General features: G+C 34.5%; 1 protein-coding gene across 1 annotated transcript in view; it reads left to right on the top strand.

Moving 5' to 3' along the window:
• The window catches only part of si:dkey-202g17.3, a 16,838-nt gene extending 3,917 nt beyond the window's left edge, over window positions 1-12,921 (top strand). Inside the window, exons 4-9 of the mRNA XM_087283710.1 lie at window positions 1,991-2,088; window positions 4,813-4,890; window positions 5,030-5,085; window positions 5,527-5,716; window positions 9,513-9,620; window positions 12,037-12,921. Of these exons, the coding sequence (XP_087139836.1) occupies window positions 1,991-2,088; window positions 4,813-4,890; window positions 5,030-5,085; window positions 5,527-5,716; window positions 9,513-9,620; window positions 12,037-12,420 (914 nt within the window). The 3' untranslated portion in view covers window positions 12,421-12,921. The remainder of the gene's footprint in view (window positions 1-1,990; window positions 2,089-4,812; window positions 4,891-5,029; window positions 5,086-5,526; window positions 5,717-9,512; window positions 9,621-12,036) is intronic.
• The last annotated feature ends 228 nt before the right edge of the window (window positions 12,922-13,149 follow it).

Here is a 13,149-nt window from a genome sequence, read left to right on the forward strand (position 1 = left end):
TCAGAATTACACAATGCACTCAAGTTGTTTGTGCTTTACTGGTGGTATTCACTCATTAATAACAACGAAACCTTTTTTAATTATTACTATACCTCCATGCTTAGAACTGGGATTGTGCTACTCTTGACATTCACTAGGTGGTGCTGTGTAGACATTTTGCAACGGTCTGGTCTCAGTACTTCAAAGTATTAGGACATTTCAGGACCCAAGGATTCAGAACAGTCCTCTCAGCAGACCCCTGCGTTCCCCCTTCACTACAATCTTCTGTCCACCTTTATTATTAGTGCTCTCTGTGGGCATGTTAACCTGAGCTACAAACTTTAGCTGAAGTCAGAATTATTAGCCTCTTTTTGAACTTTTTATTTATTTATTTCCCAAATTATGTTTAAAAGATCAAGAAAAAAAAAAACAGAATGTCATAATAATAATTACAATAATTTCTAAGTGGCTTTGGTGCATTTTTCACTACACTATTTACATTTGCACAACAGTAATTGCATTGCAAAACCTAGCTGATAACCTGCAAAAGCACGTCACTTGCTCAAAATAGACTGGTCATTCCTCAAAAGCAAGTGTTGATGTCAATGAAAGTGTCAGTGTCATCAAGATGAAAAGTCCTGACACCAGTGTTCATGAACAAGATAGTCAAATAGTTTAGTCATGTTTTCATTATGACAGTTTACTTTGTACATTTTTTTTCCAATGCAAAAAAAGTCTTCAGCAAAAAAGATTTTGGTGACTCTTCATGAAAATGCTCCAGACAGCTCTAATAGCACAGCCATTTGAAAACTACGGTAAAGTTAGACATCACTGCATTTAGTGAGGTATCTGAGTACAAGACACTGAATATGTATGTTTCACATTTTTACTTGCTCTTTACAGATCTAATTTATTCACAGCATTGTGCAAAATAATAAATACACCCTTATTTACAACAAACAAACTTCTATTGGGCAGAGCTGTGCACAACTGTAAACAATATTGCAGTACATATTGGAACTGAGCCTACAACACATACAGGTCTGTAAATCATTCATCAAATTGTTCAATTTTGAAGACATTTTTAGAATAATAAAGATTAAATTTTTTTTTTTTTTTATAAAATTTGCTTGACAGATTTTGACAACTAGTTCAACATTTTTGTAGCTTAATTAACCTAGTTACATTTTCTATGTAATTAATAATAAAATAATAGATGTAATAGGGCATTAAATTAAAGGTTTAATTAACTGTTTATTGTATTGCATTTTAACTTAGGAATGGATCATCTTTAGAAATGGAAAGATGATCAGATGTTCTAATTGAATTATTATATTTGCAAAACTTTGATTCACTCAGGAAGGCAAAATGGCTCGCAGGATTTGTCAAAACGCGTAGATTTATTTACAAATGCTCACTTGAAAGGACATCAATAAAATAATCAATTTAAACAACAACATTTCAACAAAATTGCACATATTTTTTGTTTCTCTTGATTTTTGCTATTTTTGAAAATGTTATTTAATATTTTTCCCCTAACATATAAATTCAGGCTTCTATTTTTTAAACTGTTGATGTAAGTGATTTTGTTAGAAAAGCTCCAGATTTGGCTTCAGTACCGACTAAACTAATGAATATACACAAATATAATATTGTAAAGCTTCCTATAGAAATATTAGTTTAAATTAGAGATTTGTGAGGGGTGTATTCATATATACAGGGCACTGTACTGTATTATGTTTGCAGCAGCAGCGTGGCATGTCTGTGATTATAATGGAAGTAGCAGGTCTCAGTATTTGCCATATAATCAAAGCAGCAGCAGCATAGCATCTATTCCATCTAGACCAAACACATCAACATTATCATATACCAGGCTAAATCCTGAGAGTGGTCATGACAGAAATAATCTAATGCTTCACAATCCCCACAATTGGTAGAAATTGAAGCAAAATCTGTTATAGTCCATTTAAAGCAATGCTAATAGATCTAATGGATTTGCTCTCTGGTTTAGGTGTGAGAGTGATCCTGGATCTTTGTGAGCTGGATCTATTTGAGCAAGAGTCAAACAATGACACTGCGGTTTGGTCCGGTGCGTCTGAGAGCATTCAGGTAATCAATGTTTTCCTCTAAATACTGTAGGGGATAAAATGAGTAACCAGCATCAAACAGTGTGTTTTAATTTCTATGAATGAATTCATTGCATATTAGAGTGAAATAACATGATGATATGACAACAAACTACATTTAAAAGAATATTTCACAAAATAAATTTAAATTAAAGCTGCAAGCAGCGATGATAGGGACATCGCATCCGGCCTCACTGCCGCAATTTAAGCCGATATATATATATATATATATATATATATATATATATATATATATATATATATATATATATATATATATATATATATATATATAACCTGAAAAAATCACAGATTTATGCCAAACTTCCTCTTGTCAGAAGAAGGCGCTATAACTGTGACTCAACATTGGCATGTAGATGCCATCAGTAGAGGAATCTTATCAACTATGTGAATTTTCAGGCAGATCAGACATTGTTTGGCTGAGTTATATTAACTTCCTGTTTCGTGATGAATCGTCGAAGTTTGCGAGGCCGCCACGGACACGCCCTTCGAAGAAAACTCTAGATCTACGAAATTTAACGTCGCCAAGGCCTTCAGATGACAAATCCCAATTTTGGTGTTGATCCGATAAAATCCCTAGGAGGAGTTTGTTAAAATACAACGCCTGAAAATGGCAAACGCCACTTTGCCGCAGGAAGTTAAAAATAGGAAGTGAGAATTTGCATTTGTATTTTAAATGTTTGTTTGTAATGGTATGTATGTTTTTCATATTGTTAGATGTATATTATTGTATGCAAATGTTCCTGTTTATCGGCTTGTTAGCTGATTGTGATAATTGACTGCAGGTGCTGTGTAGAGCTGTTTGACTATTTCTGGAGTACTTCCTTTTGCAATGCTTTACCTGATGAAGACCATGTCGGTCGAAACGTTGTGATATTGACAATAAAATGTTTTTTTTGAGAGCTAAAGTGGCAGTGTGCCGATTAACTTTGAATCTTTTGCTACCAGTGTTTGAGGTGTGTGCCAATTTTTGTATGAGTTCGTGATTCGTAGCTCGGGGACCAGTGCGTCAAAAGTGCATAGGTGGCGCTATCGAGTCACTTTGCCACGCCCACTTCCGAAACCCATAACAAACGTGCATTTTCGCCACCTCTGGTGTGTGTGCAAAGTTTTGTGAGTTTTCGGGAATGTTTAGACCCTCAAAATTTCGATTCATTCCGGAGAAGAAGAAGAAAAAATGGAGCAATTCCAATTGGGCCTACGCACCGTTGATGCTCGGTCCCTAATTAGCCCATAATTTACTCTCCCTCAAGATATTTCTACAACTGGTAGCATTTGGTCATCTCAAACAATGCAGAGACAATAAATTGTTGACATGTCTTCTGTATCATAATTCAGCCATTTTAGGAAATGAGCCTCAAAACACTATTTTGAGTGGAAGTTGGGTTGGGGAAGATTAATTTACTTACACTATCTTCTGTACATTATTTCTGTCAGACGAACACAGTTGGTGTAGTTTTCAATCCTCATTATCCTGGCTCATCCATGTTGTATAATGATGTTGGGTAGAGGCCATTTAATTTAAGCCTTCAATCGTGCAAAAATCTGTTACAAAACAAACCCATATGCTGCTACGGGGTTAACACGTGTCTTATAAAGCAGATCTATGTCTTTTTGTAACAAAGAAAACATGTAAGAAATTATAGTCTGCCTCGATCCAGCATCCACTCCAAATTGTGTATTAAACCATGATTCTTTCCATACAAAGAGGTTAATGTGCATATAGATAATTCTTCTCAATCTCAATAATATGTAAATAGCATCTCTGGAGTGACAATTCATCACTTGTAGCATTGAAGTGACAGTAAGCAAACGGGTCATGCAAGGGTCACATTACTGCTGAAGATTCTGTTAACCCTTGTGTGGTCTTAGAATTGCGTATATTACAGGAGTGTTGGGGTGTGCATGTGTGTGTCCCAGTATTTTTTATGGTGTAAAAATGTAATTATGAATTATGTAAAAATGTATCCATAATAAGACATCAATTGTTTCCCAAATGTGTACATCCTTGATGAAAATAGAAAATGGTTAATTTTTAAAACGATGGGGTTACATTAGAAAAAAAAAAAAAAAAAAATATATATATATATATATATATATATATATATGTATATATGTATATATGTATATATATATATATATATATATATATATATATATATATATATATATATATATATATATATATATATATATATATATATATATATATATATATATATATATATATATATATATATATATATATATATATATAATATCAAGATTATATTGTAGGCGATATGGCGATATGCTGGGTCAGTTGGCGTTTCTGTGTGGAGTTTGTATTTTCTCTCTGCGTTCGTGTGGGTTTCCTCTGAGTGCTCCAGTTTCCCCCACACTCCAAAGACATGTGGTACAGGTGAATTGGGTAAGCTAAAATTGTCCGTTGTGAATGAGTGTGAATGGATATTTTCCAGAGATGGGTTGCAGCTGGAAGGGCATCCTCTGCGTAAAAATATATGCTGGACAAGTTGGCGGTTCATTCCGCTGTGGCGACCCCAGATTAATAAAGGGACTGTAAAATAACAGTATGGAATTTTTTTATATTGTGGCAAGTCTGTCTCTAGAATCTTATGGTAAGAGTTCATGTTTTATGTCAATATTTCTTACTCAATTTTTCATGAATTATTATTTCCCTCTCCAGTACTCATTAAGGTATTGGCTGGATCACGGGGTATCAGGATTTGGGATCTGTGATACAGATGCAGCTTTCTCAGCAAAGGTAAATGTCTGGAAACACATTAACGTATCTTGTTTGGTGAAAAAAAAGTGTGTGGGTTTTGTTTGGAAAAGTGATGTGAAGCAGGTTGTTTGGACACCCGGTGCCTATTTAAAAATCAATGTGTATTTATGATTCATAGACCCTAATGGAGTGGAACAAGCTGATGCAGGAGTTCAGCTCACAAGATGATGAAAGGTATCATGTGTTCCATAATGGTGATCAATTCCTAAAGAATAAAGTCTTGGTGTAAAATGGAAAATTGCGATGACTTTAAAGAAGCAGTTCACTTCCTGTTGATGGTGACCATTTACTTCCATGGTATTTGTTTTACCTACTATTGAAGTCAATGATGATAATCAAATGTAGCTTGTGCAATTTTTTTGTTTGTTTTAATTCAGTCCACATAAATAGTTTGCAACCATTTACTTTAAAAAAAGTTTAAGTAAATATATTGAATTATTTTTTCAGTGCATACAGGTAAGGAACAATTACAGGGAAGCAAACTACTCCTTAAATCCTTGTAATATTTAGCCTCTAATCTGAACTTCATAACACTGTATTAATAATGCATTTCAATAAATGTGCAGCGTAAACTGTTTTAATGCAGGTAATGATGATCTTATCTCATTCTTGCAGAATATTGATGGTGAGGCAAACAGGCAACACTCTTCCCGTGCTCAATGTGTCCAGCTTTGCTGGTTCACTAGTGGAGCTAGTAACAAAGTCCCTGATCCCTCCATCGCACCATCCGCTGTCTACCGCTGAGGTGGCGGAGGCCATAGAGGTCAGTCTGCAGATGCCACAGAGAGACTGGCCAAGCTGGACCGTGAGTGGACTATTCACTGATCTTACTTTAACACTTTGGTTGTGTTTACACTTGTTGTTCAGTTCTCTTGGTAATACATTTAGTCATTATTCACTTAGTGTTCACAGTGTATTTCAATTCAATTTATGTTTATATGTATGGCACTTTTACAATGTAGATTATGTCAAAGCTGCTTAACATAGAAGTTCTTGTAAATTGAAACAGTGTCATTCTAGTTTTCAAAGTAGAAGTTCAGCTTCAGTGTGGTTTAATATTATCTGCTGAAAGTCCAAACAATGAAGAGCAAAACCATCGATGTGCAGCTCATAATAATCTTAATGTAATAATAAAAAACTAACCTAAAGTTCTAAGAGAAAGAAAAAAGCTGATGTTATGGCATACATTTTGAGAGAGAATGAAATTTGAGAGCAAACATCCAAACATTGTGTGTTGGATTGAAGAATTTTATTGCATATGTATTGAATATATCGAGAGGCAATTTTAGGATTTTCATTTTAGGGGGGCCTAATATTACTTTTATAAGTAGCAATTTAATAGTAATACACTTAAAAATGTTTGTTTAATATGGATTGTATACTAGTATTCCACTGTACTACATAGGCAGGAACAGCCATTTGAGTGCTGAATATGCCAAACAGGTTCAACCCCCCAATTTACTGTTGTAAAAACCACTTTCTACATTCAAGTGCAATTATTGTTTCCATGTATTAAATAAAAGAAACTTTTCCAATTAAATGTCACACATATTAATATTTATTTTAAAACTTACGGGCTGATTCACATATTTCACGATCTGAATAATAATAATAAATAAGAAGTATTTTTTTTTTTAACTCTAGACAACACTTGATGATGCATCTGTCAGTGCCTCAGTAACAGTTATAACGAGTACATTCTCTAGGTGGTTCCGGCACTGTGTTTAATCCTTTCTATGCAAGTCTGCATGGTATAGTTGATGCCACACAAATTGTAAAGTGTTTAATATTGGTAGTTCATTTTGAAATAAAAATAGCAAAATGCTCGTTAAGAGTTACTTTTTTTCCTGCCTTTTACATATCAAATTAAAAGGGGACTGAGGCTATAATTTTGTCTACAGTTTATGAGCTAATCACAAAAGTTTTAGGGGGGTTCAGTAGAAATGTTGGGGGACTATAGCCCCCCTTAAATAGGCCTAGCGATGCCCACATAAGCATCAATGAGAAGTAAAGCCCTGGCTTGGTGAGTTGCCATTTCTATGTGGAGTTTGCATGTTCTCCCCATGTTGGCGTGGGTTTGAACTGAGTAAGATGAATTGAGTAAGCTAAACTGTCCATAGTGTATGTTATGTCCTTGTCCTCCAGGTTGGGAGTTGAGCTTTGGGCTAATGACCCACCTCGCTAAAATTAGATGTTATGAAACACCAATATGGTGCAGCTAAATATCAACTTCAATATAAACGAGCCTGGGAAAAAATAAGGATAATGCAGGCTTAAGATATGGACAGGCACAGCCACTGCGAAATTTTCTTAAAGACTTATACATAGTCCTTGTGACTATTACAGTTACAAAACTATAGGGAGAAGGAAAGAAATCACTTTTATATAGGGATGTGGTGAGCCTTGTTAAATCAGTAACTAAGCTGAATGAATAGATGAATGAATGAATGAATAAATGAATGAATGATTGAAAGAATGAATGAAAGAATGAATAAATGAAAGAATTAATTAATGGTCAGGTTTAAAATAAAATCCGGCTGAATTTTCATGCTTCTTTTCATGCACATCCGCACATTTTGTAAACATAGTTTTAAACAAAAATTCTGCAATAACGTATACTTCCTGTAATGTTTCTTTTAACTCTGTCTAATATACTTTTGTACTGTTGAATTTGTTATGCTGTACAGGAAATGTAGATTTGTGCATTTTTAACCCAGACTACAGCCATAGATTTAATCAGGAAATACTGACATACTGTATTGTGGTTAATCTTTTTGATAATCTCGTTTATGATCAGCAACACAAGGACTTGTTAATCTGATGGCGCTGACATGTTTACTGACACAAATACTTTTGACAGACACGTTTCAAGAAATAGATATACTACTTTGCAAATATTAGGACATAATTATAGAAAAACAGCAATATTGTATAAATGGGTTCTGACATTTAACCTTATGGCTTTGGGTCTTGTAATCTTGTAAAATGATCCTTTTAATCCAAACATAAGGAGAGTTTTGGTCCTAGTTAGTCTCATAGCCTGAGGTGCAGTATGTTTTCATCTTTAGTAAACTATGAACACACATTCCAGTTGGCGTTTCCAGTAACCAAGCTTCCACGAATAGTCGAATACTTAATGCAAGCATCATTGCTGCTGACTAATCATTGCTGTTCTTAACTTGTGGTTAGATGAGGTTTCTTAGTATGACATGTACACTACCATATATCATGCTCTCAGGCAAAATAAACTAAATATATTTTGTTTGTTAGGTTTATTTATTTAATTTGATTGCTGCTATTGGGGTAAATGGGAACTTAAACATATCATGATTATACCCAACTATTTCTGATATTTGATAACCCTTATAAAAGTACCTTTGCACCCTTTGATGGTCCATTTAAGTATTAGTAGACTGTCTGCTTAATATCTTGAATGCTCCTTCAACAGACATTTAATTAACAATAAGAAACTTTGCAAGTACAAGTCAACCGACATAAACCTTAACCCCAACAGTAACAGTCTACTTATAATCTAATGATATTAGTTGAGGTGTAGATGCAATGTAACTTAAATTCAACAAGCGGACCATCAAAATAAAGTGTGACCAAATATGCTTATCATGTTCACACTGAATTGCAAGGGATAGTTATGGTATTAACAGGTTTAAGGTATAGATAAATTATGAACAGTTAGTGGCATTGGTAGGTTTAAGGGTGCATTAATGTTATATACAATTCTAGTGATATGAAGATCAGGCTTAGAGCTAGGATTCGTGTTATGGGTTGGTTACATTTAGGGCCAGTGTTTTGTTATATAGTAAGATTAACCACAGCCATATCGCTCTGTAGATCAAGACTGGTTACTCAATAAAGCTAAGCAGGGCCTGCAGGAGGCGCCTAACCTGCGGTATGTGTGAGTCCTGATGCCACAGTAAAGTAGGGGATACTATACTGTCAGTGAGCGCCGTCTTTCGGATGAAACGTTAAACCAAGATCCTGACTCTTAGTGGTCTTTAAACAAATCCCATGATATTTCAGTCATTATTTCAGTCCTTACCCATCATGGCCTCCCAATCATCCCAATCCACAGAACTGGCTCTATCATTGTTTCTCCGCTCCCCATATAGCTGGTGTGTGGTGAGCGCGCTGGCGCTGTTGTCCTGTGGAAGTCATTCCAGCATCCAAGTGGATGCTGCACACTGGTGGTGGTGTGGAGAGACCCTCCTCAAGACTGTGAAGTGCTTTGGGTGTACGGCCATACACAATAAATATGCTATATAAATACACATTACATTACATTATGTTACGTTAAGGGTTGGTTAAATTTGTGAACATATGTATTAGTATTATTGGCAGGTCTAAGGCTTGGTTTAGGTTGAAGGTAGGTTTACTGGTTTGAATATGTTTTAAGTCTGGTTAAGGTTAGGGACATTATTAGTGGTAGGAATAGGTTTAGGGGTTACCTAATGTCAAATAAAATGGTTCAAATTAACAATTTGAATGTTATTAGTTAATAAAAATATGTTTTAAATTATTCATTTAAAAGAAAAGAACAATCCTGTACTTTATGTAACAATGTGACATGTTTTGATTAATGATAGGTTGGTGGAGGAGTACCAAGGGAGCTGAATAGAGCCATTCTACTTCTGATCATGACTTTACCTGGAACACCCATCATCAAATATGGAGATGAGCTCAGTTCAGCTCAGGTGAGATGAGAAATATTCCTCAGCACACCACTGATGTAGTTTGAAACTTCAATTTTTTATACTAAACTCTAAAACAGTATAGAATTTCTTCATTGGCATTTGATTATTCAAAGTATTTTTTAACAATCATGGAACCTTTCCACAGAACAAAGCTTTTTATTTTATAGTGGAAGACTTGAAACATTTTCACGCTATAAATGATACACAAAAGTACTTTTCTCTCTATTTACTCAGACTGACGGTTCTAAACTTTGACAACTTTTGTTCCTCTGTTGGACACAAAACAAGATATTCTGAAAAAGAAAGAAAAACAAACAGGTTTAGAACAAGTGGTGGATGAGTAATTAATGAATGAATTTACATTTGTGGGTGAACTATAAACTGAAAAGGGAACTGAAAGTGTTTCTTCTATGGCATCACTACTGCAGGCTAATTTTAAAGTCAGCATAAAACGGAAGTGAAGAAAAGTCCCTTTCCTATGTGAATTTACTGAAGATACTCGATTGTATATACAGTTGAAGTCAGAATTATTAGCCCCTCTTTCATTTTTTTTCTTTTTTAAATATTTCTCAAATTATGTTTAACAAAGCAAAGAATTTTTCACTGTATGTCTGATAATATTTTTTTTCTTCCGGAGAAAGTCTTATTTTTTTATTTCGGCTACAATAAAAGCAGTGTATATATATATATATATATATATATATATATATATATATATATATATATATATATATATATATATATATATATTTTTTTTTTTTTTTTTTTTTTTTATAGTCTACAGAACAAACCACTGTTATACAATAACTTGCCTAATTATCCTAACCTGCCATTTAACCTAGTTAAGCCTTTAAATGTCACTTTACGCTGTATAGAAGTGTCTTGAAAAATATCTAGTAAAATATTATTTACTGTCATCATGGCAAAGATACTATGTAAATCAGTTATTAGAGATGAGTTATTAAAACTACTATATTTAGAAATGTGTTTTCTTTGTTTAACAGAAACAGGGGGGCTAATAATTAAGGGGGGCTTATAATTCTGACTTCAACTGTGTTCAATGTTATTTTTGTTTTGTTCTTTTTGTACCTTGTTATTTTGTTTTATTTTATTAAAATGTGTGTGTGTGTGTGTGTGTGTGTGTGTGTGTGTGTGTGTGAACACCTGCAAATATTGTTTTGCTACTGAAAATATTTTATGGTGCAACGTTTTACATCTTTGAGCCAAGCCATCTTTCTATTTTTGCAAGTCTATTGCATCACACCGAGGAAATACATTTCCACAAAATAATAAAGTGCACAGATACAGCGGAGAAAATAAATATTGAACACGCAACCATTTTACAAAGAAAACATATTTCTAAAGGTGCTGTTGATTTAAAAAGTTTTTTCTGGATGTTGGTAACAACCAAAGAAATCCAGATACGCAAAGAAAACAAATCTATTTACTTTACAAATTAAGTTTTATGGAATAAAATAAAAATTACACAGGAATAAGGTATTAAACACATAAAGAAAAGGAGGTGTAGAAGGGCAGTGAAAGCCCAGACAGCAGCTGAAATCTCTCAGAAGTTAATCAGCAACCCTCTGCCCTTTCTCTTCGTAAATTAATTTCAGCTGCTTCAGTCAAACGTCTACATTAGCAGGAGTAGACATTTTAGCAAGACAATTATCCAAAACACAAAAACTCTCAAATGTTTCAGAGAAAGAAGTTAAAGCTGTGGAACGGACCAACCAATTACCTGATCTGAATCCAAAAATAGAAAATACAAATTTAAGATCTGATAGACAGAACCACAGAACCATCACAATTTTAACACTCTGTTTAAGTCTGTGAAAAACTCATATGACTTCCTTATCCATATAAGAGTAGTGTTTAAGCTGCCATAACTAAAAAAGCTTTTTATATAAAGTACTAGTATTAAAACGTGGACCAGGGACGGCCAATAGGAGCGCATACTTTGGTCCCCTGGACTCTGCAATGGTTATGGAAATTCGAAATTAAACTAAAACGAACAACTACAATTGGCTTAAGATTGGCTATAAAAATTTTGGAATTGCAACCAGCACAACCTGGAAAGTAAAAAAAAAAGTATTTAATTCGTTTTGGTAGTTCAGTACTTTCTCCTTGTGTCATTTCATTGTTATTATTTATAACAAATTTTTCTGATTTTTTGTTTTGTTTTATTTGTATGTTTGTATAGTTTGTGTTTTTACCAAAATCTGGTTTATTTCCATGTCAGCAGCTCCTTTAGAAATACTATTCCCAGGAAAAATATGATATGTTCAATACTTTTTTACCCCAATGTGCACTGTTTATAACAAGTGAAAATAGTGAAAAGTGAATTGATTCTGAATGTTTATGTGAGACTTGTTTATGTATTAATGTGTGCATTTATTCCAAAATTCATCATCAGGGTTGGAACCGGCTCAATCAACCTCTAGCTCTTTTCCAATCCCTGAGTCAGTCTCGTGCCCGTGAGGAGGCTCTTCACTTTGGCAGATTCACCTTTCTATCCTTCAATACCAGCCTGCCATCCTCGTCTGGTCTCAATACTACAGACACACCTCTGTTAGCTTATCTGCGTTCCTGGGGCTGCGTTCACTTTCTTGTGCTGTTCAATTTGGGATCTGCACCTCACACCATGGACCCAGACTGGGCACCCAGTCTACCTGAAGGCGGAGTGTTTGTAACTAGCACAGGTCTTGACCGATTCGGCCCTGTGTCTCTAAATACAATCAAAATGCAACCACATGAAGCCATTGTCATCAAACTGTTCGAATCTGACAGCTCTTCCTGAGAAGAGATTACTGTGTAAAAGATCGTCTGGAGCCATATTTACAAAACATCTTAATGCTAAAAGTAGCTAGAAAATCTTAAAAATAATGGGCAGTCCTTAATTTAGGACTCATAACATTTTTTGCTTAAAGATTATTTCAGTTAAGACTATAGCTCCTAAAATCAGTGACGTGTTGGGGTAGCAAAGAGTCTCTAAGTCATAAGATCAAAATGCTAACTCTATTAAATTCCCTTTGCTGACAATCTGCTTTGGAGTTGTTTTTTTAACTTAGCCAACATTTGACCACAGTGAGCTTTTATTATGTCATCTCCTTAATCACAGAGTTATTCCCTTACTGTAATAAATATATTTTCAGATTCATTTTGTTTATTTATTTCAAACTACACCACAAACTGACAACAAAAATACTTTAAATATGTATATATACACTAAGGGTGCTTTCACATCTGTAATTCGCTTAATTTGGTCCAGACCAAGAGAAATAAATGATACATTGTTGCATCTTCTGCTGTCTTTGGGTCATTTTCACACCACACTGCTGGCTTTGGTCCGAACCAGTTTAAACGAACCAAAATGCAGTCATCTGACAAAATCCACATCTCTAATTGGCCAGATGTTGTTGAACATATTTCCTGAACTGCTTATTAATTGGTCAGAATTCACGTGCGGGAATATGCCAGTGAACTCCCGCAGGTAAACAAAACCTTTTACTTCGGAGGGACGACTGCG

This window comes from Danio rerio, chromosome 15 (genome assembly GCF_052040795.2).
Source record: "Danio rerio strain M-AB ecotype USA chromosome 15, GRCz13ab, whole genome shotgun sequence".
Taxonomy (NCBI): domain Eukaryota; kingdom Metazoa; phylum Chordata; class Actinopteri; order Cypriniformes; family Danionidae; genus Danio; species Danio rerio.